The sequence below is a fragment of the Centropristis striata genome, chromosome 8, assembly GCF_030273125.1.
Source record: "Centropristis striata isolate RG_2023a ecotype Rhode Island chromosome 8, C.striata_1.0, whole genome shotgun sequence".
NCBI lineage: Eukaryota > Metazoa > Chordata > Actinopteri > Perciformes > Serranidae > Centropristis > Centropristis striata.
The window spans coordinates 19,198,411-19,223,936 of record NC_081524.1 but is presented as its reverse complement, the minus strand read 5'-3'; the positions used below and the strand labels follow the sequence as shown (position 1 = coordinate 19,223,936).

General features: G+C 40.3%; 1 protein-coding gene across 1 annotated transcript in view; it reads left to right on the top strand.

Moving 5' to 3' along the window:
- LOC131975982 (raftlin-like) overlaps positions 1–25,526 on the top strand; it is a 140,171-nt gene that overhangs the window by 63,737 nt on the left and 50,908 nt on the right. Inside the window, exons 4-5 of the mRNA XM_059338835.1 lie at positions 7,242–7,350; positions 16,991–17,492. Of these exons, the coding sequence (XP_059194818.1) occupies positions 7,242–7,350; positions 16,991–17,492 (611 nt within the window). The remainder of the gene's footprint in view (positions 1–7,241; positions 7,351–16,990; positions 17,493–25,526) is intronic.

Here is a 25,526-nt window from a genome sequence, read left to right as displayed (position 1 = left end):
ATCTTGTTTGACATGACATTGTGACATTTCAAATTTCCACTTCAAGATTTGATTGGACTTTTAATGGAAAAATGGCTACTGTCTCTGTATTTTCAGCCATTCTAGCCAGGGGGGAATGACTGTAACACAGTATGAATAAATAGACTTTGACCAATAAAACACCATGAAAAGCTTCTAAGCCAAAAACTACACAATTAAAAGGCAGAAATGTGAACTCAAAATGGTCGAGAAAAGAGCAACATCAGCAATAGAGATTACAGGTTTTCTTTCCTGATGTAAGCATGAAGCTGCATGTAACTGCATGCAATGTAGCTGCATGAAATGTAGCTGCATGTAGCTGTGTATGTACATGGTGCAGTAACATATATGGAGCAGATGAAATATAAAAATCTGTCACAAGCTTATGTCAACTTGAAACAAAAGTAAGAAATTTGCAGTTCAGAACAATTGGAAATCTGAGGTTTTTGCTCACAGGGATGCCTTTTACATATATTTATCAAGTTATTTGAAGGTCTGGCCACATTTGATGTAAACATACAACTTTCTAACACTATAAATATATGACAGGAGATAAGGAAAGCATAATATGTCCGCTTTAAGGTTAGGGGCAGATTGTGATCATGGCTGAAAGACACCAGTGTGGACTTTTGGAAGAAGATGGGATCCAAAGTCAAACAAATAATGCCGCATGTACAATTGTATGTAAAGAGGATGAAAATTCCTTTAACATGCCTGCAATAACTCCAATAAACACTGTGCATAAAACAGGCAACTTTAAAGCATCTATTGTGGGCTGAAAAAATGGCAGCCAGCCACATTTTAGAAGGTCATATAGTTAAAATGCATGGCACCTTATCTGCCCTCCCTACTGCAGATTGTGGCCATTAGTAATCACCTCCCATGCTGTTGTGTAGAACACCTTAGGTTCACTTTCGGCATGCCCAGACATTCGCACAAATAGTCCAGCAGCTCTCCGCTGCTGCAAAGCTGAACAACAGAAATATTGATTCTGTATGAAAAGGCTACAGCTGAATGGACTGCATCCTTAAAAAAATAAGACACGCTTGCCTTGCTCTGGAGAAAAAGACACCATGAGGAGGGAGAAAGGAAGAAAAGAAATTCACAGCTGGAGTGTGAAGAAGTAGAGAGGGGAAGACAGAAGGTGACTGAATGGAATGGAAAAAAGGAGAGAGAGAGATATTGAGTGAAAAGGGCAGAGGAGTCTACCAGGCTTTGATGGCCACGGCCGAAAGCAGGGCCCAGGCTTTATCTCCAGCGTCTGTCACTGTGGAGACAGCTGCTCACATCAGCATCAGCCCAGGGGAATCCAAATCTCCACCAGGGGAAAATGAGAGAAGAGAAATAAGAGAAACCCAAAAAAAGCAGAGCATTTCTTCTCCGGTTCCCTTTCGCTGTCAGACCCAGAAATCAAAAGAAGAAGACAGGGGGGAGGGGGAGAATACAGTGAATGGGATTGAAAACATGACAGCAAGCAGCCATTCATCCGCCGCTCCAAAACGAACAGCTTTTTGTGACTGCACGGAAAACAAAGCAAAAGTCAAGGTAGAGGAGCTGACTGGGGGTACAGCGTCTTTATTTAGCATGCAGAGTACGTCTCGGGACACAATCACAGTCACGTCTCTACAGTATTAGCCCAAGTGTGAAAAGGCTCAGCCACCAAGACGAGCTGCACGGAGGAGGTGACGCTGCAGGAATCAGAAAGTACACACAGGTTGTGCACAAACAGCGGCGTGTCATCTGTAAATGTTAAGACACCGTCACCTGACTGACACGTCTGGTTAAGTGGGTTATAACTTTAGAAACCTCAGACGGCAATTTGTCACTGACAGCGGCCCCTGTTACAACCTGCTGCGAGAAAGAAGAGGAGAAAAAAAAATCCTGCAATGCAGAGAGAATGGATTGCACCGTTTGAAAATCTAAAATGTCAACTGTCAAATTTCCCAGTGTTCAATTTGATTGCGATGGAATAGGGTTACAGTTCAGCAGGCAATGTCTGATGGGATATATTCATCATTATTGGGTAATTGCAAGGAGCTCCCGCATGCTCAGGCAGAGGAAAGAGAGCGAGTGAAAGAGAGAGAGACGGGTTGAGAGGGAGGAGAAGGTTTGGAGAGCGTGAAAGGGAGAGGAAAATAAAGAGGTACGGCCTAAAAACCATTAGAGGGGATTCGCTCCGGTGGAATTATTCAAAAAATGTGTGAAAATGTGACATTAGGAGAGGTACGCTCTATTATTAAAGCTCCATGCTGACAGAGTGCTAAACACGGGTCCAGTTGCTCCCTGACTGTGTCGTCACCGCAGCAGATCTGACACGGCTCTGCTCCTGCTGCAGAGAGAACACGAGCAAATTTTCACTCACTGACTAAGTGAGACTAAGTGAAAATGGTTTTATTCGGCCTTGACTTTCTTTCTGTAGCATGAGAAAAGGCTTTTATTGTACACAGTAAGTGGCATTCATCTCCTATCAAGCAGTTCCGTAAAACAGCTGACATTAACTTAATAATTTAAAACGTTTTAGTGGATACATACTTCACTTCTCTCTGGCAGGGATCGTTCTTAAACAATATGTATAACCGTATAGGAGCTTCAGCTCCATCTTTCCTGTGAAATACAGTCACAACAAGTGGTGCAGTTATGGTTAATGGGTAGTTAGCAGAGCTGCCTTGGAGTCTCCAAGCAAAATCACTTGTCTTCAAAGACATTTCAAGTTATTCAGGTCTCAAAATGCTGACCATTTAGATGACAAAACCTGAACATTTCACAGCTCTGTGTGCATCCATATCTATTGGAAGCCAAGTGTTCTGGGACACTAACTTTAGAAGTTTTGCTTTTAAATCTCATGTAAGTTAATCTTTGTTGCTGACTCTCAAGTATTAAATCTGAATCCCTGGAAGCCGTATGAGTGGTGATAGTGGCTGAGAAGACAAATAAAAGAATGGAAAGTCCATTAACAGAAACACCAACGAAATGAGTGCTTATGGCCACAAATGGCGCCGATTGATAATTAAAAGTGTCTTCTTCTTCTTCTTATCCCTTTATAGGGCACTCATTGAAATACTTGGAAGAAGACAATTTCAACTCAACTGGAGTTACTGGGGGATTTTACAAGACTTTTTTTTCAAAATGTTTCATTTTTCTGTTTCAAATCAAGGTCAATTGAGTTGTTATTATTATTGTACTAATTGGTGAGATGCCATGGTTTCACTATCTGTGACATAGCCTGATCTTCACTGATTAGCTGGGAGAAATGCATGTGGTTCTATGACCTCACAGAGAGTCATGGGGACCTCATTCGGATGTCCGCTGAAGTTACCAAATACGGTTCTTTGCCCAATAAAGGGTTAAATACTTGTCGTGGCACAGTGCCAGTTATTCTGGTATATTGAAGGTCGCTAAACTTTGTGCTTACATGGTAAAATTGTCAACACACGTAAGAGTTTTTAACTGATTTTTCAACAGACAGATAAAAGCCCAAGATTTCAGAGGGTTAAATACACACAAATCTAAGTATAAGTTTAAGCTGAGCTTATGAATATGTGCTGTGCAGAGTTACAAAGAAATGCATCCTAACAGTTATGTTATCTCAAGTAAGTCAATGTATGTATGAGTTTGAGTGGTGATAGTGGCTGAGAAGACAAATAAAAGAGCGGTTACTCCATTAACAGGAACACCAAAAAAATTAGTGCTTATGGCCACAAATGGCGTCAAACGATAATTAAAAGTGTGCAGGTTTGTTTGGTTCTGAGAAGGTTTCCATTTTAAACAAATAGACTGGTTGTAGACATTTTTTTTTTTACAGTTTGACTTCCACTGAAAAACAATAACCTGTCAACACAATCCTTTTTCATACCCCAGTGAACAGCACGTAATTGGAAACCGCACATTTACAAATGATGTAGCCACTACACTGCTAAAACAAATCCCAAAGCAAGCCATTAACAGGTAATTCGCAATTAGTTACCATGTGAACGTTCGGCTCCAGTGGGAGTGATTAGTCCGACACAAGATGTTCTATGGCGAAACAAAGCATGTGACCCATCTGTGGGGCCGACGAGGCGGGGAGGAGGAGGAGGAGGAGGTGGAGGTGGAGGGGGGTTAGCAGGTGTATTCACCCAGAGGGGAGCTTCAGGTAGGTAGGTGGGCAGGCAGGCAGGCAGGCAGGCATTTGACACCCGTCTAACCACACGAGACCTCAGAGGTTGACAGGCGGCGCTGCACGCTGCATGAAAAGTCACCGTTTCACACAGAGAAGATGGACTGCAGGTGATGCAGCTGCTATTTTTAACCCGAGGCCTCCCTCCAGGACTTAGTGCACCGTTTGAATTGTTGTTCGGGCACACCTCTCTCTCCTCTCTTCCTCTCCCACGCCCGTAGACGTCTCCTTCCATTCAGACTTTCATTCCGAAAATGAGTTATTCACTGCTTAAAAAGAAGTGACACCTCCTCTGTGCAAAACATTTCAAAGGGACTGAATCACTTTTATTTTATTGATAGATTCTCAGCGATGAACTAGACTTTAAATCTTCCCCGAAATGAATTTATAACACTATGAAAAAGAGCTTTTCATTTCATCCTTTGAAGCTGCGTCTTAACTTGCAGCACACTGGTGCACCTGCAGACCTCTCAGTTCAGTTCTGCAAAAACATGTTGTATAAGGTCTACAGTGCAAGTTTAATAAGTTAGAATGTACGAAAGGAAATGGTTTGCACTTAATAACTACACTACGCTGGCTGTCGGTCTGTATCTCTGTCTGTGTTTTGTTCCCTGAAGATGTGCCTGGAGCACAAAGCTGGTTGGTTGTGATCTATGTCGCAACCAACAGGGGAAACATCCACCTTTCCTGACAGCGCCACCAGGCTTCTGCCACGGTGCCTTTGATTGCTATGACGATGCGAAAAAAAAAAAAAAAGAGAGGCGGCTCTCAGCTCTTCGTAATGAATGTTTCACGGAGCGTGTGAAGTTTCTACTTAACGAGTCAGTCGGCCCAGTTTCTGCTTCGCTGTGTGCAGCGACAGCGATATATACGCACAGCGACGGGTGTCAGTGACAGCAGAGTGGAAGTGTGGTGACTCAGTTTTTTTTTGTTTTGGATTTAAAGATGGATGACATTAGTGAGGGCTATTGGTTATTCTGTGAAGTCTAACAGAGAGACTCAGACCGCCGTTTAAAACGATATTGCAGTGATTGTCAAGCTGTGTGATTCTGATTTATGTGGATAAAAATACAAGAGCTCTTTTTTTTCTCTAACAAGCCCTTAAAGATTCAGGGTGGCAACATTTGTTCACACAGTCAAATGACACATAAAGTGAAACATAGTGGTGAGGCTCATCAAGCAAACACGAAAGAAGCTTATCCTGTGAATATAGTAGGAGAGGCTTCTGTCTCTTTAAAGGGCCACTCCTCTAGCTTATACGTCAAAGTGAATTTACTAGTCACATGTACTATTACACACCTAGTTTTATAATGCCTTCTTTACCTCTGGATGAAGCTTTATCAAAATTCTGACAAAATGACCTGAGTTCTCTCATCTTTGGCCCCCTGCAGCCTTACTTCCAATGTCTCTGTGCCATGAATCTCTAACGTTACATGGCCGGATGGACATAACTGGTTTGTAGAGAGGAGAAATCAATCAAAATATTAAATTTTTGGTCACATTTCTAAATAATAAATTGGACTGCATAGGATAAGTACATTTCATTCTACTGAGGAAATGATTAACATTGTGTCTCGTGCACTTGCATCGTGCACTTGCATCGTGCACTTTTTTGTCTGTGTACAATGCAAAGCAGTGTTTTTACCCATCCCTACCGGAGACTACACATTTTTATAGAAAGCCTGTGTGACAAACTGGGGCTCAAAGTTTGGATAATCTGTCAGCCAGGAGGGCACCATCACACTGCTGCTGCTGCACACATTTTGGCTGTCCCCTTTTTTAAATCTGTCTTTTTGATGGTACTTTATGGAAATACATTGATAAATAGCTGGAGTATTCCTTTAATTTGCTTTTTTTTAATTAATTTTTTGTGAACAACAATAACACGTGGGATGATAAAAGGAAAATGTTGTTTTTTTTCAGTAAAATCACATTTAGGGAAAGTTTGACATTTTATATTCACTTTCTTACTGGAAACATTGACTTTCACATGGCTACTTTAAGTTAAAATGATGACTGGAAACAGGAAAAAGCTAGCCATGCTCTGTTGACATGTAAAAAAAAAAAAAAAAGCTCTACATCTCAGTAACTGACAAGGTCAAGAACAAATTCCGCTTTATTTATTAACAGGAGTTGCCCTGAATTGTTTCTTGGCCTGTTGTGAAACAACAAAGAAGCATATTTACCAAATGTTGTCCATAATTGAAACATTAAACAGCTCAATCTGCATCCAGTGGGTGCATGACAGACACATCTCTGTGATAAAGCATTAGTGACACGCAGACACGTACACGGTGACATGCATGTGCACTCAGTGGGAGTCTTTGCATGAACTGGGAATCTGCAAGCACAGCCTTTAATACACACACCAGCATGCACGCATGCATCTCTGACCCTCCCACACATCAGGTGTCCGTGTAATGCCAGAGCTCTTGCTGAGCACACACACATGCACACACAAACACAGACACCAACTGTACATGCACAAAGACTCTGTAGCACGCTGAGGAAAAGGGTGTGTGGGGCTTCTTCCCCTTGTCAACAGGATGAGAAGCAGGGAGGTGGAAGCTGGGGCATTAGTCTCCTCAGGGCTAGCTCTGGGATTTCCTCCAGAGGACAGAATAGGAAAATACAACACCATATAAATAGATTCTCCCCGCTCAAAATACAGATATGGCCTCAGCGGGGCGGGCTGGAGGGGGGAGGCAGGACCAGATTTGCATTGAATTTCCTGCTTTCTGAGCTCCCCGTGTGTTTCCTTTCATCCATGTGGATCTCACTTAAGCGTTTTATTGTATTTCTCTCTTGCCTCCCACAGGTCAACAATAAAATTAACAAAGCATCTTGATGCAGTGTAATATGTTGATAGGGGGTTCTTTTTGTATTATAGATTCGACGCCAGGCTCTGTGAATAGCACAGTGGAGGTGTTATGGCTGTAAATCTTTTAATTTAGCTTGATTGTAAATGCATGTGTGCCTGTGTGTGAATGCACGGGTACCTTCATGAGCATTTGTGGCTGAAAGGCTGAAACTCATTGTCCTCTCTCCCCCACTGTGATGCCTGCAGGGTGGAAAGGAGCCAGTCGGTCTGCCCACCGTACAAACTGCAGCTGGAAGAGTGTCTTTCTGCTGAGCAGGTGCCCACCCCAGAGCTCATCCAGGGCTACGTCAAGAAGGTAGGCTGCCTTACAAATGCCAAGCTGAAGGGTTTTGTCAGCTTGTGCCCAGCTGGAAGGAAAGATGCAGGGTGGAAGGAAGGGAGCAAGAGACAGGGAGGGATGAAGGCAGAGAAATTACACTGGCTTTTATCCCAAGTAGATGGCTACATGCATATTCTTACACCGAATCTAGAGCAAACATAGAAGAGCGACTGAAAAATATGTCCTAATTTCCTGATGTCAAACTGAAATGACTTTGTTCACCCTGCGTGAAGGTTCAAAGAACACAAAGTTTTCATGTTTACAACTGTATTTTAGTGAATCAACCACCTGGCTAAACCTGCTCACAAGCATGCGGCTGTCAGGCTGAAGTCTTTTAACTGCAGCCTGTCACTGAACGCTGGAAGGCAGTTGCCACGATGTTGGTGGAGTGACAATAAAAAGGAATTTTTTTAAAAACATAATTGCTGCTTCAAAGAACAACAAAGAAAAAGAAAGGGGTGGCGATGACGTGTGTGTATTTCAGGAGTTGTCAGGTATGAATTAGTGGTAATTTTGTGTTGCAGCTCCACTAATATGAGCCACGTCGACAGGCTTCCACTATGAAATGCGCTTGTTGTAGATTATTATTGACTTCAGCATCGAACCGTTTCAGCTTGAGGTAAAGTGACCAACAGAGTGTCAACACAGTCATCTTAAAACGTTGCTGCCCACACCATCCTCATTCCCAAGTCCTGAAATATTGAGAAAACTTTCTTTCTCAGCACTTGGCATTTGATTCCGAGACACAAGGCACTTTTTAACATCCGTCAGGCTTTCATCTAACTTCACTCTTAACCCATCAGTGGCATTTGATGGGTTAAGAGTGAAGTGGGTCAATATTATAGAGAAGTCAGGTGACGTAGTATAAAGAGCAAGAAAGGCTGTGTAGGTAGGAAGATGGAATGTTGTGCAGACGTTTGTGTCGTGGGAGAAACCAAAAGTCAACATCAGCCTCTTGACATTGACTACTTAACCCTTAATAGGGCACTCATTGAAATACTTGCAAATTCCTAATGTCAACCCTAGAGAATATTGGAGGATATTACATACAGCAAGAATGTGTAAAAAACGTGCGGACCAGGGGGAGGGGGATAATATTTTCAGAAAACAGTTTACGAGATTAAAGTGGCAAATCTACGAGAAAAAAATTTGCAGATTTATGAGATTTAAAGTTGCTTTTTTCCCCACTTTTTTCTCGTAAATCTGCAACTTTTTTTCGCACAGATTTGCCACTTTAAATCTCTTAAATGTGCGACTTTTTTTCTTGTAGATTTTCCACTTTCCAATTCTAGTAAATTTGCAACTTTTTTCTCGAAATATTACCCCCCCTCTGATATCCAGTGAAGTTACCAAATATAGTTCTTTGCCCGGTAAAGGAGTAAGGGTTATAGACTGGTGTAAAATATACAATGTCTATTTGCACCCAGGTGAGAAGAGTCACATGACAGCTCAAGACACGCCCTGCGACACTATGATTGGTCAGGGCCGTGGCTTACGTTCTTGTGGCTTAACGTTAACGATATAAAGTGTATGGAGGGTTGGTTTTACAACTGGCTGTTAGCTCAGGTTGGACGTCATGGGGCCATCAAACCCCAGGGCCGCTGGTTCAAGAAACACATGTTTGTTTAATTAGTATGGATTGGTGGGGAAATGGTAAAGGTTGCTGATCGCTAACAGTAACTTTAGGGTCAGCTTATAAAGCCAAGGCCAATGTGTGAATATACAGCTCATGTTCATGTTTGGTCCTGGTAGAAATTAATATTTCTGGAAGTAATATGTCACTTTTTACGTATTATTCTTAGACTTAGACTTTCTTTATTGTCATTGCACAAAAACACAACACAATATATATATATATATATATATATATATATATATATATATATTAGGGCCGGGACTTAATTAAGATTAATTAATTACACAAAAATGAACGTGTTAAAAAAATTGACGCATTTTAATGGCACTTATTTTCGCACCGCGGAACGTTTCTCACTGGGTGAGTTTCAGGCGGACCGATTATACTGGTGCACCAACTAGCGTTCATGAGTTCAGACAACAACAAACCACAGTGAACATGAAGGAAGAAGCTGATGAGACGCTTTGGTTGGCCCCGTGGATGATGGGACATTTTGTTACAAAAAACCAACGGATGGAAGCGTCGATAAGAGCATGGTTGTGTTGCTATGCAACAAGGAATTCACATATCACCGCAGCACATCCAGCCTCAAGTATCACCTCAATGCAAAACATATAGCAGCTAGCGGCTAGTGTGGTAGCTAGCGTGGATTGTGTTTTACTTCAAAAACCAAAATATATTATAGTTTACAGAAGGTCTACCTAACTATAGGCTACCTGAACTTATGAAATGTATTATATTTCTAAATATGCTATTGCTACACTTAATGGCAAAAATTGCACTGGTCTGTTGGACTTGAACAAAAATAAACAATATTTTTGTTGCTTAAGCTTATGTATTCAGTCATTATTCAATGGTATACTAAAAATCCATGTGAAAAAAATGACTTCTCACTGTTCTCAGGTCAAATATTTATATGCGATTAATTTCCATTAATTAATTACAAAGCCTCTAATTAATTAGATTAATTGTTTAAATTGAGTCCCGGCCCTAACATATATAAAAACTTGTATGAAAATAAAAATAAAAGTGTCCCTAAAAGTTAGGAGCTGAGTCTGAAATATTGCACAGATGATTAATTGCACACGCAAAATGTAATACATTGTTACTTATTGGTTACGGACACCTGGGTACTCATCTCTGCAATTATATTTTCTGGATGTAAATAGCCACACTGGCTATCCACCGCAGGTGCAACTAGCATTGTTAGCTAAGGACACTGGGTGCTAATAGCTTTATTAGGCCAAAACTTGCACGGACTGCCATACCCAATGTTACCACTAGGTGTTGCACATGACTTAGCAGGCTATCCCTAGTGGAACATAATGATTGTAACTTAAGTCCACTTGGCAACTACACGGAAAGAAAAAAACAAACAGATGAAGCAGAGAGTTAGGCTCAACTTTTTTTCCAAAAATCTTTCTATTGGCACAGTTTTAGATCTCTTTAAGACAAAATCTGCCATGTTTTGTCTCCTCACCCCAAAATATACATACACTTTCAAGCAAACAAACACAACATGACAGGTTAAAGATATACTTTATTACACCAAGGCTTCCCACCTAAGTGAAGTCATGTACATACAAGTTATCAAAGCAAAAGCCTACGTTGCATAAAATCAACTGGTAATTGATCCTCAACTCACATCGATAACTTAACTTACGCAAAAAACGTACCTATTTTGACCCAAGCCATGACCCTTTTCCTCAACATAAACTAGTCGTTTGTTAACAACATTAACCAAGTGTTCCATGTGTTTAAACTGTGACCACAGTTTCATAGTTTGATGCACAGGACTACCCACTGCCTGCTGCAGTTCGTCCAGAGTCAAATTCAGGCAGAATGTAATATACTAAAAGCTGTGTTTCCATAATGGTTCAAGACTAATGTTAATTTGCAAACCAAATAGCTCAACATTTCTACATTTTCCATAGGGGGAGATGAAAGCAACGAATGGGAGCAAGAATCACATTGATCTGATAATGAATTGGCTCTGTAGCGTGTGTCACAGCCGGAGAAAGCCTGTTTGAAACGCACTTCAGATGATGTATATGAACACACTCTCCTCTCTTGTGAGCCGGTTATGCTGCGTCATCACGATTCAACCCCCTCTGCCTAATCTGTATATTACCGAGCGTTATGTCGGCCCTTGAAGCCTTGCTCCTGAACCTTCCTGTACGTTTTGCCCTTCGATTAGTCATGCAACCGCAGTCCTGTAGGACCTCATTACTGTTGGTTATCATTTTAATCTACTGAGCTGCTACAGACTTGCTGGAGGAGGAGGAGGAGACCATGCTAGAAATCTATTAAAAGGGAAGTGGACATGGATGAGTGGTAGAGGAGTGAGAGGAGAAGTCCATTCCCTTCAGCCTCTCTCTGTTTCTTTCTGTTTCTCTCCCTCTTCATCTTCTTTTTTTCATTTCTTCCCTTTCTCTTCCTCACTGTCTCAATCTCTGTCGCTATCCCTCTGCCTCTCTTTCCGTCAGCTCTCTGCCCTGCTCAATCTCTCTCTCCGGGGTTTTCATCTTGACCTTCAGACACCTCCTCCTGGTGCCACTTTAATAACTTACGGGGGAAAGAGGAAATGTGGTCTCAAGTCAAAATTGAAATGGGTTTTTCACTGCAGGCTGTTGATATTCTGGTGGCAGAATAAGGGAAGCTGCTTCCAGAATATTTTTCATCAAGTTTGTCCTCAGCATCATTTTGGTTAATGAAGAGAAATGTTGCAATGCAAAGTTTCCCTTTTGACCTCAAAACCTCATTTTCTTGACCTGAGGTGGCTCCATCTAAGCCAGTGCAACATCTGTTCATTTAGATTAAGAAGTTTAGAAGAATTTTGATTTCGTCTTGACACTGCAGAGGATCTATTAAAAAATCTATTATAGCAGATCCCAATGGGATGCCAAATGGGACTCTTGAAGGGCTTCAACTTACAAGTATTCTCATATTCATTTAGCCAATAAGCATCCAGTTTTCCACTTTTGTTTCCCTTTAGCTAGCAGCGTTGAAGGAACAGCCCGTCCCAAAATTGAAAACACAGTTTTAAGTTGCCTGTGGTACCATTTAAAAATCTAGAATCTTTTGGTTTGAGAAGCAGAGTGTTGGAGATATCAGCAATAGAGATGTCTGCCTTCTCTGTAATATAATGGAACAACAAGATCTCCAACCTAAACGACAGAACAGATCGTTTGTCAATACCACCCATAACGACACAGTACAGGTACAAAGTGGAGCGTTCTAAAAATAGCATTAACGTCATTATACATACACGTACAGTTCATGGTTGTAAAAATGGCTGCCGTTTCTGTGGATTTAGGCTACAAAACCTAGGTTTAGGGCAAAAAACGTCCTGGTTAATCGTTAAATTAATGCATGTAAATGCTGGAAGTGAAGTAGTTACGAGGGTGACGTGAGCGTAAAAAACGTAGGAGGCTTAATTGTCATAGTACAAAGAAATACAATGAAATTTGCATGGTAGCCCAACGTTTCAGCAGCGATGAAAGAAAATAACTTATAGAAAGAAAATACGAGAAAGAGAATTAAATTAATTGAGTAAAGGAATACATGAGTAATACGGTCATAGTGCAAACTGGGAAAATTTGTAAAAAAAATTGCAAGCAAGTAAAAAGATTTCCACTGTGAAAACAAGATTCACAAACCGTGAGTCAAGTTACCTAAACAATGTAAAAAAAACGTAAATTATGTTAAAAGTCGCTTACTTTTGTTTGGGACACGAACCCTGTTCTCCTGGGTTAAAGTCTGCCGTTAGTTTGACCAGTCTGAATGAAACTAGATGGAACTCATACAAAAACAATGCATTTAAAAAAAAACTCACTGCAATGTCTTTTTCCAGAAAGCATGACCCGGTCACTCAAGATAAACCATAGACCTGTTGTGAACAGTTTTATTTAGGATCTTTAGTTTCTGCTCACAGAAGTCTGTGGATTATCTTGAGTAACCCATAAATTCTGGAGACTTTCTTGTAAACACACCACATACAGTTCCATTGAGCTCCATTGTATAAATTAAGAGAGAGGCAGACATCATTATAGTCAATATCTCCAATACTCTACAACAGTAGTTCTCAACCTTTTTGAGTCGCAACCCCCAATCTAACATGCATGTTGTCTGTGACCCCCCCTCACTGAACACAATCTCATGCGCACAGTTCAGATCAGACAAACTCAGTTGATACAACGAATTATAATAATAATACAACGACAAATAATACAACGACAAATAATGAAGCAGACAACAACTAAAACATCTCTCTGTCTGTGCATTTATATATATTTTTATATTTTATTGTTACTTTTAAGTCATTTGCTATAAGTTTAAAGATCCATTCTGACCTCCTGAGTGTGTAACAGTCAGCTTCAAGCCAGAGACTCCTTGGAAAGTTATAACTTCATACTTTGGGATTTGTCAGAAAAGACACAAAATTACCCAAAAAAGAATCAAATTGACCACAAAATGACACAAAATGATCCAAAAAAGACAGAAAATGACCAAAAAATGACATGAAATTAAGTAAAAAGGGACTCAAATTGACCACAAAATAACAAAAAATGACCACAAAAAGACACAAATTGACCAAAAAAGACAGAAAATGACCACAAAATGATAAAAAAAAAAGACACAAAATGACCAGAAAAGACACAAAATGACCAAAAAAGCGACCCCCAGAAATCATCTCGCGACCCCAAGGTTGAGAATAGCTGCACTACAAGACTGATAAATAGCACAACAGCTAGAAGATAGTTTTGATACCAAGAATTCCTTAGATCTTTTAGTTTCATATGACAACACCTAGAAAGAAAGGAAATCGGCCAATAAATCAGATGACCTGCTGATTTTCAGTGGGTTAAAATTGTCTTGTTTCATACAGTCTGACAGTAATTGATTATATATGTTATTTATGATCCTGTTCCACCTTTCAATCGAAGCTATATGATGTTTATACCAAGTTGCAACTTGAAGCCAAAAAGAAAGCGCAAATCCTAGATAGTCCACTTGAGGCTGGCTCCAAAAGCGAGTCAGTCTTCATAGACTTTCATGTTAAAATGTTCAACTTTACAGCAGAAACAAACACGTTTACAGCCTGGAACAAAAAACTTACTCCTCCCCTCATGACAGCTATGAGAGGGGGAATTTTTTATTTAACTCACATGTTTTAATTAATATTAAGGCTTAAAGATATTAATTATTAAGGGCATCTTTTATTAGCCAGGATTGTATGCTGATAGAAAAACTGGGTTAATTTCATGTGTATTTATTTTTTTCTGCGTTTTCTGAAAAGCCACCTACTTTAAGCTTCATTTTGGATTTTCAGAAAATGAAGATCCTGCGAAAACTACATAAATATTTGATACAAACTATTGTTTGTACTGAAAATGGAACGTCAAACGTTTTTTTGGATACAAATAGAGAAAAGTGGCAAATTCTCATATTTAGGAAGCTGGAAACAGCAAATGTTTAACAATTTTGCTCAATAAAGGGCCTAAGAAACACTGAATATTTGCTGTGCAGGTGATGATTTCATAGACTCGTTACTGGACTCTTTGAAAAGACAAATCGGCACTATATTTGGCTTTTCACTTACATATGTTGTGATTTATTCCCATTTTATTCCCACTCATATACACTTAAAGTATCTCTGTGGTTTATCTACAGTCTTGGTTATGATATGAGACTGTGTGCATGATGTCTCTGGAAAAAGAAATCTAATCTGAATGAATGTACTTTGTCAAACACAAGATTTGATAAAATTATAATGATAATGGTACTAAAAATAAATTCAATCATTACAGCACACTATTCAAATCTACTTTGCGATCAACTGCACCAACATTAGACAGTCAAAGCCATTTATCTCTCTCTCTCTGACTGCCTGCATTACCATTAAATGAGATACAACAGTTTCCTTTTATCTCAGCAATTCCATTTCAACATATTGGTATGGGGAATATGATGTGGAAGCACCCAGAGAGCGTTCACTGATATTAAACAATATGGCTGGAAACAATGTGACTGTTTTCCAATTTAATTTCATAGTGAGTAACCTGCGATTTGATTTGATTTCTATTTTCTTCCCTCGCTGTGGCTCAAGATAGAGACAGGCACCGCCTTCGCTTTGGGGGATGGAGGGGTGCAGGAATGGAGAATGGCATCATTAACATTCCCTGACAGTTAAAGTTTCAATCTCGCTCCGTGGCAGAATCCCAATATTGACATAAAATGCCAGATGACAATAAAAGAGGAAAAAAAATAAAGAGAGAGAGAAGGGGAGCGCTGGATTTGTGATGAGGCCCATGCCTGACTTGGGCACAGCTTGGGCTGTGGCCGCTCCTGTTCAATCAACAACTGAGTGATTGGGAAATAAAACAAAGATCCAACAGATGCAGAGGACTCCATGAAAAGTAAAACAATTGGATTTCAAGATAATTGATCTAAAACTAATTCTAAAAAGTTCGGCTTCAGTTTGAGATCTCTTGGGAAATAACCTGTTGTGAATATTCTGCTTCATAGCTTGGTATTATTTTTGCATCCTAAATTTTGCTGGAGCGTCAAACCCAAAACTAATGAGTGAAACATTTTTTCTGGTCACCCAGAAAATGTCTGTGCTGTTTTCCATGAAAACAAACTGTTTTATTCATGAAATGAGTTACAATGAGTTGTCCGGCCTGCATGAGGTTACCCGGAAATTAGAAATCAATACAACGGATGTGCTTTTATTTTGAAGGTGATTTACGTATGTGGGTGTGTGCATACACTCCTGCACAGAAATACATTCCACAAAAAGAACAGAGTTAACATTGCTAAAATTGCATCTAATGGTAAAAAAAGAAAAGTTAACACAGAATGTAGACTTTATAACAAGCACAAGACAGACCGGATCTTTTTCACTAAATAAGAAAAGAAAGAACTGAAACACATCAAAAACACTAATACAACTGGTTTACTGCACTACTTTTGTGGTTTGAATGTATGTTGTGTTTAAAATAAAGGAAAAAGTGAGATAATTATTAGAGTTAATCCACATTAACTTAGTCTTATCACAACATCTATTCTTACCAAAATTAAATGGCCACCCCTGCACTATTGGCACTTGCTAATTTACATGGTTTGTACAGTAAATCATGTGTGTGCCAACAGGGACTTCATGGTGCATTCAGGTGCACCTCATAAATACAGGATAATACTTATTAAGCAATACAGAATGCCTGATGGCCCAACTACGGTGGCCTTGAAGTGCAAATCACAACGGCAAATCAAAAAACACAACAACAAATCAGAAAACACAACAGCAAATTGATTTGTCGTGTTTTCTGATTTGTCGTTGTGTTTTCTGATTTTTCGTTGTGTTTTTTGATTTGTCGTTGTGTTTTCTGATTTGCCGTTGTGATTTGCACTTCAGGGCCACCGTATCCAACTGTACTTGGCTATTATGCCTTGAATTCTCACCTTGCGCCCTTTACATAAATAAAGACATTTCCACATAAATTGATGCTGAAAAAACATCAGAGGAAACAGTAAACAGTACATGCAATCAAGTCTAGGGCTGCAAATGATGATTACTTTTGTCCTTGATTAGCATGCGATCACAATCATAGATCATTTAGTGATTCATTTGTCTGTAAATTGTAGGGAAAAAGTGGTACAGTACAGTTTCTCAGTGCACTAGGTATCATCTTCAAGTGCTTTGTCCAAGCAACAGATCAAAACCAAAGACAATCAATTTACTATCCTACCAGATCAATAAAAGCAGTAAATTCTCACATTTGACTTTCTATTTTTGCTTTAAAATGACCAAAGCAACTCGTTGACTATCAAAATAGTTGCAGATTAGTTTTTCTGTCAATTGACTATTTATTTTAGCTCTAACAAAATAAAAATCAGTGAACGCAGCGAAGCAAAAGTCGCAACATCTGTATTTGTATTATTCTAACTTTTTATACTTTTTGTTCATGCTTCCAACAGCAGATCCAGGATGCGGCTGACCAGGGGGTGATGTTCGTGGGATTTGTCCAGGAACCCTATGGGGCCCCGTGCACCAGGATCAGAGAACCTGACACCCCCTCCCTCTCCCTGCACTCCAGCCCCAGCTCTGTGCTCGGCTCCCTGGGCAGCTGCAGCCCCTCGAACCCCTCAAGTCCCAAAAACCACGCAGCACCTGGAGCTCCGGCTGAGGCGGCGGACACAGTGGGGAACGAGGAGGAGGCCTCACACGAGGCTGGGGAAGGAGCACCGAGTGGGGAGAAGAATCAAAGTGAGAACACTGGGAACCATTCAGGGGTCGGGGTGGAGGGCAGTCAGGGCGAGGTCTCGCCTGTGGCATCTCCAGTTCCAGTGGGAGATCTGGAGCACAGCGAGGAGCTGACGGAGGAGCTGACGGAGGAGGAGTCGCCGTGTCACAACAACAACAAAGACAGCGGCAGAGATGCAAAGGAGAGGCCGAGATACCGCCTGCGGAGGGGCGACGGTGAGTGTCTCTATGGTTTCCATCATAAACTCAAACTAAAAGGAAATTATGTAAATGTAAATTAGGACTATAAAGCTGTTACATGCTGTGAAAAATGAATGAATCCGTGAGGAAAAGAGTGAAGACAATTAAGTAATCGCAACAGTAGGTGAATGACATAATGACATATGTGTTGACAGAGAGCAGCATTAGAGAGAAAGACGAGGCTGCTGCCTCTGTATGGAGGTGTGTGTGGATGAGAAGTCGGAGCCAGGAGCAGTGGGATCGTGGCGTGAATGGCTTCAAAAAAACAGATTTCATCCAAAATTTTTCAACTGAGTGATTGGGAAATAAAACAAAGATCCAACAGATTCGGAGGACTCCATGAAAAGTAAAACAATTGGATTTCAAGATAATTGATCTAAAACTAATTCTAAAAAGTTCGGCTTCAGCTTGAGATCTCTTGACAAATAACCTGTTGTGCATGTTCTGCTTCATAGGTTGGTCTTATTTTTGCATCCTAAATTTTGCTGGAGCGTCAAACCCAAAACTAATGAGTGAAACATTTTTTCTGGTCACCCAGAAAATGTCTGTGCTGTTTTCCATTAAAACAAACTTATTTATTCATGAAATTAGTTACAATGAGTTGTTCGGCCTGCATGAGGTTACCTGGAAATTAGAAATCAATACAATGGATGTGCTTTTATTTTGAAGGTGATTTACGTATGTGGGTGTGTGCATTCACACCTGCACAGAAATACATTCCACAAAAAGAACAGAGTTAACATTGCTAAAATTGCATCTAATGGTAAAAAAAGAAAAGTTGACACAGAATGTAGGAAGCCAGCGAAGTTATGAGCAGATGAAAATGTAAAAAGAAGGATGAGGAGAAAGAGAGCAAAATGTTTAAAATGGCTTTTTGTGGAGCAATGGCTGCTACGTCTGTATGGAGGTGTGTGTGGATGAGAAGTCGGAGCCAGGAGCAGTGGGATCGTGGCGTGAGGCTTCAAAAAAACAGATTTCATCCAAAATTTAGCATGGCAAGGCATACATTTGACTTCATCTGTCAGCATCTCTGCACAAGATTCTCACGACAGGACACTCATCTCAGGCTAACCGTCTCCCTGAGGAAAGCGCATAGAGTCAGGCTGTGTCTAACCTCGATCTGAAGTGACGAAAAAATCACATAACTGTTCAGACTGTTTGGAAAACATCAGACCTGTATCCTGTATAGGGACACATATGGCCTGATTTGAAAATAAATTGGATTCCATGTGATTTGTGGTGTTCACACAAAAATCAGGTCTGAGTCACATAATATGGGCAAAATATTCGGATTTGGGTCCTGCAGTCTGAATGTAGCAGTGGCAGTTTTGGGAATATTGGCTAGGGGTTACATGCTACACATTTATGACGATGAAAGACGTCCAAAAATAAGAGCAAAATGAGAAGAAAAGAGAAAGATACAGGCAGAGGACAGAGCCCCTGCAGATATAGACACACTCCAGTGGGTCATAAGTGATGACAGAGAGGGATTATTTTTATTTTTATTTTTATTTTTAATATAGTTTTTTTTTTAGGAATACCCTGCATATTATACCTTAAAGGTACAACTTTTAAATGTAATTTTCCTGTGAGCAACACAAACAAAATTCAGTTTAACGCCATTAAACTGGAGTCGAAGAAGGAAGGCGGAGATCTGAAAAGGCAGGCATATGAAGACTAAATTATTTGAGTGTCTAAATATCTCTGGAGGTGAGTGAGTAAATAGGTTATTTTGTTATTTGGGTGAACACGCCCTTTAAAAGTAAATTACAATCATTGGCCCACATGGGGCTCTGTAATTAAATGTCACATTTTAGAAACTTTAAAACTTGACAAAGACTCAAAACCTGCCACACAGCGCTCCTTACAAATTACAGAGAAAAGCCTAATGAGATAATTGAGATAAATAAAGGTCAAAACTTCAAACTGTGAAAGTCTCAATGTTATTAGGCTGGTTTCCCAAATATGAACATTAGCTTTTTGTTGTCTTAGCATTTATCAAATCCAAAAATTGTGTGTTTTTACGCTCCATGTTTCTACACGTTCTACATGTTTGCTGTTCCTGGAGCAGCTATAAGCTTTATAGGGTTAAATCCTGTACAAAGGAGCACCCGCTGTAAATTGTAGCTTCTTGTTTCACATTCACAGATATTAAAACTGGCAGCTTCTAATCTTCAGCCAATATCTGTCTCGATATGTGTAAATTTGTGTTTTGGTTTCATGTGAAGCCATACCTTTTGGCTGTTTAACTAAAGCACAGCATGGTGCCGCAGATCCGTCTTGAAACACTTGGCAATGGCGGAGGTGTCATTTCTTGCTATTGCCTCAATGTTACACAACAATGTGCTGCCTTGGGATATAATCCTCTCTATCCGTTACACAAAGGCAATCGTCTTATAGCTGCGGTGCATACAAATTCACACTCACACTTAGCCGATGAAGCTAAGTCTGTGAAATTCTCCACAGAAGTTTCGGATGATTCTTTCCCGGAAACTGCACATTTCATGGCCCTTTTCTGTCTTCGCAGGAAGTGAGGCACACGTAGCTGCACCTCTCTGACTGATTCACGGCGGCCTTTCTTTTCAGCAGGAACGCGGTTGGAATTAGCACAGACATTTATAGTTTCGGCTTTATTTGAGCATTTCGGATTGACAGATGGAGACACCCACCACCGTCACCCCTCCTCCCCCTCCTCCTACAGTCTCTGCTCCTCTCATCGAACCTATTTGTGATACGTGTCAGTGCAATGTGCAAACTGTGCATTGGACACACATCCCAGTGGGAGTGTTAGCGTCTGTGTGTTTGTATATACTGTATCTTATATATTTGTATGTACAGTGTACAAAGTGATTAGGTTCAAAGCCTCTAATACTGGGAGCTGCATAATGAATGCACTCTTTGGTATGCATATATTTTGAGCTTTTGTTTGCGTGTGTCTTTACGTATACGTGTGCACGAACACACACTTGGCATCACAGCAGACCACAGCCCACTGGTCCATCTGGGCCTCCCTACAGTGCATTTTGCGGCGAGATAATCCCCCACTGCCTCGTCCTCTACCTCCCTCAGCTTCACAGCTCTCCCTCTCTACCCCCACCTTCATCCCCCTGAATCCCTGCGACAACGCCAGCAGCGCTGGTGTAGCGGCCAGCCGGGGTGGTGGGCGAGCCTGCCAAGCTCCCATGTCCCTCTCTACTAATGCCCAGTCTGCCGAGGAGGCCCGAGAGTCTCGGCTACTGCTGGCTTGTCCTCGCTAATCCTCAGATCTCGAGGTGAACACCGTGCAAGTGTTGGCGGCGGGAGCTGGCGCAAGTCTGCGGCTTACGATCGAAAAGATGATCACCATCCCTGAGACTGCAGCTCTGGATAGAAACTGAGTCCATAAGTTTGGATACTCAAATGCTTGGATGGTTTGAAGGAAAGGGATTCTGGTGGAAAGACAAACGGAAAGTATAACATGGTGGTGACAGCTGTACAATTATGTCTGGATAAAACAACCCTATGTCCTAAAAATTACTTTTAGTTAAGCTGATTTGCATGAGCAGAAACGTTTTGTAGGGAATTAAACACCACCTGGTTTTTATGAACAAGCAGAGGAAACATTTATACTGTACCATATTTTATCTCTTCTCCAGCCTTATCTCTTTCCAACAACTTCTGCGCACTAAAACAATGTCACCTTTCCTGGATTCGAAAAAGGAAAAAACATTATCTACAATGCATATCAGTGGTATATGAATGTATTGTGTAGGTGAGAGAGCTGGGATAAGAAAGTGTGCTGGAGACGCCGTTAACCCTCTAGAGTCCATGAAAGCACCGGCACATTACTTCTTCACGACGTGAAAACATAAAAATGAAGCAACATTGAGTCTTTGAGATAATGTCAAATAAATTTAGTATAAAAATATAGAACTTGATATTATCCTCATTTTACCTCTTATATGTAATATTTGCAAGCTGTGTTCATATTTGCAACATTTAAAATTATGTGTGTGAAACATCATTTTCAAGATCAGATTTGATGTTTTCCTTTGTTTCTTTCGGGTTCAAAATTTTTCATCAAGTAAGTCAAAGTTAAAAATCAATTATCAGGACATATAGGTGAGGTCGCGCTAAAAAAACCCTGATACAAACATGTCACGGTAAGAGTTTTTAACTGATTTTCCAATGGACATAATAGCCGAAGATTTCAGAGGGTAAAACGCAAGTGAGCTCTCCCAAAACAAACAGGAAAAAAAGGATGCTGATGCACAGTCAACATTAGCAAAGCAAACATTTAATCGCCCGTTTCTCTCATGCATTGATTGAGTTTCTTCTAATTTGTCCATCAAAGCTGCAAACATATAACAAGCTTCAAACAAACAGCATAAAATGAAGTAAAGAGTTCAATTGAAGAGCTTTATTATTGCTGTAATCCCGAGGAATATCAGTCAGAAATCATCAGCATCTGAGTCTTTGGAGCTGCTTGGTTTGATCCTTGAGATCAGTGTTCTCTCCGCTGTGATGGGATCAGTGTCCAGCTCCTCACATTATAGAGGCAGACATTGAAATGATGACATGTCATGTTGGAAAGCCGCTCAGATCGCTTGCAGGGCTTCAGCCGCCGACCTTGTCATCTGGACGGACGGCTCGCCATCAGATAAGCCTTTGAAGCGACATGCTTTCATTGCCTAACAACACTCATGTGCTCATTTTCTTGTGAGCCAGACTGCTGGCGACTTCAGGTTAGCTGCACAGACTTTATTCTGAAAGGGCTTAGAAGTCGTCTGCTGATGTAATGAATTTGTGCGATTAGGTTCAAAAGAGTCTCTGGTGTGTCTGCGTGCGTGTGATGTGCAAGTATAGCTATAAATATCAAATTATTGGGGCATTAGTTAAGATTTTTACTGCCCTATGGCACAAAAATGACCATAATAATTCTCTGAAACACTAATAAAGTTATTGATCAGGGCGGTTTCTGGCTTTCAGATCTTGTTGGCTGATAAAACAGCCAAAAATCTAATGACAGTGCACTATTATTACAGCTGCTTCTTGGCAGAATATCACCTCTCAGCAGATCCCTGCACTGTTTCTATTACACAGTAATGTTTGCTGCTGTCATTTACAGGCCAGTGCAGCACACGGGGACAGGGGGAGTGGTGAGCTTGGCAAGAGACTCGTTTTAGAGATTTATGTTAATGGAGTAGCTTAAAGATCGAAGAACCTTAACCTCGTGTTCTTCTTCAAAATAAAGTATCTGTTCTCCAGCAGTCTGCGCTGATCACAGGCATTATAAGAGGTCTTTTGTAGTCATAGTCATAGTAAACGTGTAACTGGTGGGTCAGAGAGAAAGAAATGAGGCATGTAATCTTTCACTGTAATCACGTCATTTCATGAATTCTGAGCCACAATTTTGTTTTGTAAAGACATTTTTCAGCTGAAACTCACTGCAGACTGCAAATCAAAGTGGCAACAGCCTTCGGCTCCTATTTGAAATGAGAGCAAAAAATGCTTCTGATGTAGAGCTGCAACTAATGATTATTTTAACGATCCATTAATCTACCTTTTTATTGTCTCAATTATTCTTTTGGTCTATTAAATGTCAGAAAATAGTGGAAAAAGTCCATCCTAGTTCCTCAAAGTCCAAGGTGGTGTCTTCAAATGATTTGTTCTGTCAATCCAAAATCTCAAAGATATTCAGTTCTATGATATAAAAGCACAAAATTCACAATATTTGAAAGCTGAAAACATTATTTTCCTGCAATTCTTTGCATAAAGAAAATTAATTGATTATCAAAATAGTCTGTATAGATGACAAATTTCAAAGTTGCTCAACTTTGCAAAATTGTTGCAAATTTGAGCAACTTTCACATTTGCAATGCAACTTGCAGCTTGAAATAAAAACAAGATTGCATATTTTTTATCCTCTATAATGCACTGCAGTGATGCAATTATCAGAAACAGCGAGTGGTATTTGAAATGCATGTGGAATTCGGTTATTTAAATGCGTCAACTTGCATCTTCGGCTGCAAAAAGTCTGCACAGGGAGAGTCAGATTTCTCCAGCTGCACCTGAATAAGGATTTGTGTAAGAAAGAAAACAAACAAACCAAGCAGTGATGTGACAAGTCGACTCGGCTGCTCCTCGACTGATTATTTGAATCGTGGACGTTTAGAGGGCAGCCCTGCAGATTTCTATCAAAATGATTTCTAAAATACTCAAGAATGCCAGGTGAAAGCACGGCTCCAGTTTGACTTACTACCATCCTGCAGTGTCGAGTGATGGATATCAGCAAGACAGATTTTTTTAGGCCTACACATAAATATCAGAAGATGGCCCTCATATCTTTTGGTACTACCCCCTACCCTGCTTCACCCTGCTGAAGTTCCCCGCAAGCAAGGTACTTAATCCCTCTTACGCTCCAGTATACAGTATCTCCTGTGAACAGAGCACAGCTGAAAACATGTTTACAGACCCAGAAAGTCTTTAGAAAATGAGCTACCTTCCCCTCCGTCTGAATTACAGTCGCCCTGGTGCTATAATCACAGCGTAATTAGACTGTAATGAAATATAACGCATGGAAAACGCTCAGCTGTTCTGCAGAAAACATCTAATATGTGAGGAAAAACAGAGGATGAGCAGCTTGTTTCTTGCTAGTGGCTGTTATTTTATGCCAAGCTGTTATAAATGGAACAAATCTGACCTCTGTCCATAAGAGTCCCATCAGCGGGGACAGAATCGTCTGTGTCGAACGCGGTTTAATGTCGCCGCTTATCTAATTACACCGTGATTACCGAAAATAAGAGCCGTGACCCAAAGCTTTACAGCATTTCTAAATCTGTTAGTGTACATGACTGATTCCTTCAAAAAGCAGTCAACTCGATACCGATACTCAGGAAAATATTCGATACTCGATACCATTTTAGATACCACAAGGATAAAAACAAAGACCCCAAAATTTAACAGAAATATTTTTATTAACCCTTTATCCGGCGAAGAACTATATTTGGTAACTTCAGCGGATATCTAAAATGAGTAATAAATTAGTAAAAAAGTTGCAAATTTACTAGATTAAAGTGGCAAATCTACTAGAAAAAAGTTGCAGATTTAAGATATTTAAAGTCTGTGCGAAAAAAGGTGCAGATTTACAAGAAAAAAGTGGAAAAAAAAGCAACTTTTTTCTTGCAGATTCACCACTTTAAATCTCATAAACTTTTTTCTGAAAACATTACCCCCCTCCCCCGGGTCCGTATTTTATTTTTTTTACACATTCTGGCAGTATGTAATATCCTCCAATATTCTGGGTTGAAATTTGGAATTTGCAAGTATTTCAGGAGTGCCCTATTAAGGGTTAAAAAGAAAAATGCAACATGTGAAAATTAACAGAACCACTGGTTAAATATTTATAATAAAAAACAGTTGTGCAAAAAGAAACTGCAACTATGATAACAAGCTTCAGATACTCGATACTTTTGAAAAAGAGTATCGTATCCGGATACAACGTTTTAGTATCGATACTTTTTTGAGTATCGATACTTTTGACAACCCTACTTCTTCATGACCTGCCCGGAGCTCGCTGAGATACAGACAGGATTCATTCAAACAGTGATGCATCATCTGAGCCTTGTGCACATAAACTGTAAACCAGTTTATATGATACAGATCACCACAAAATCATTCACAGTGAGGAAATGTGTTGTTTTGGCAGGTTGGGGGCATGTTGAATGGGAAGTCATTTTGTTGTTATGTGTTGTCCAAGATTTGTTTGCCATATTGTCCTCGTTGTAACGCGGGTAACATAGGGAGGGATGAGGGGAGGGTCTGTGAATATTCTGCTGCAATTCAACTTTTCTCAAGAGTGACAAATGACAAGATTTAGGGAATTTGGTGGCCAGCTGTCACATCAGTCAGACGAGCCAGACGAGAAATGGTTATAAATGATTCATTCTTCCTTGGGTGTCTGCCGGACGGATGGATGGACGGAAGAAAGCAAAGCGGCTGAGCCATGACTCCCCCTGCCACCACAGCCTC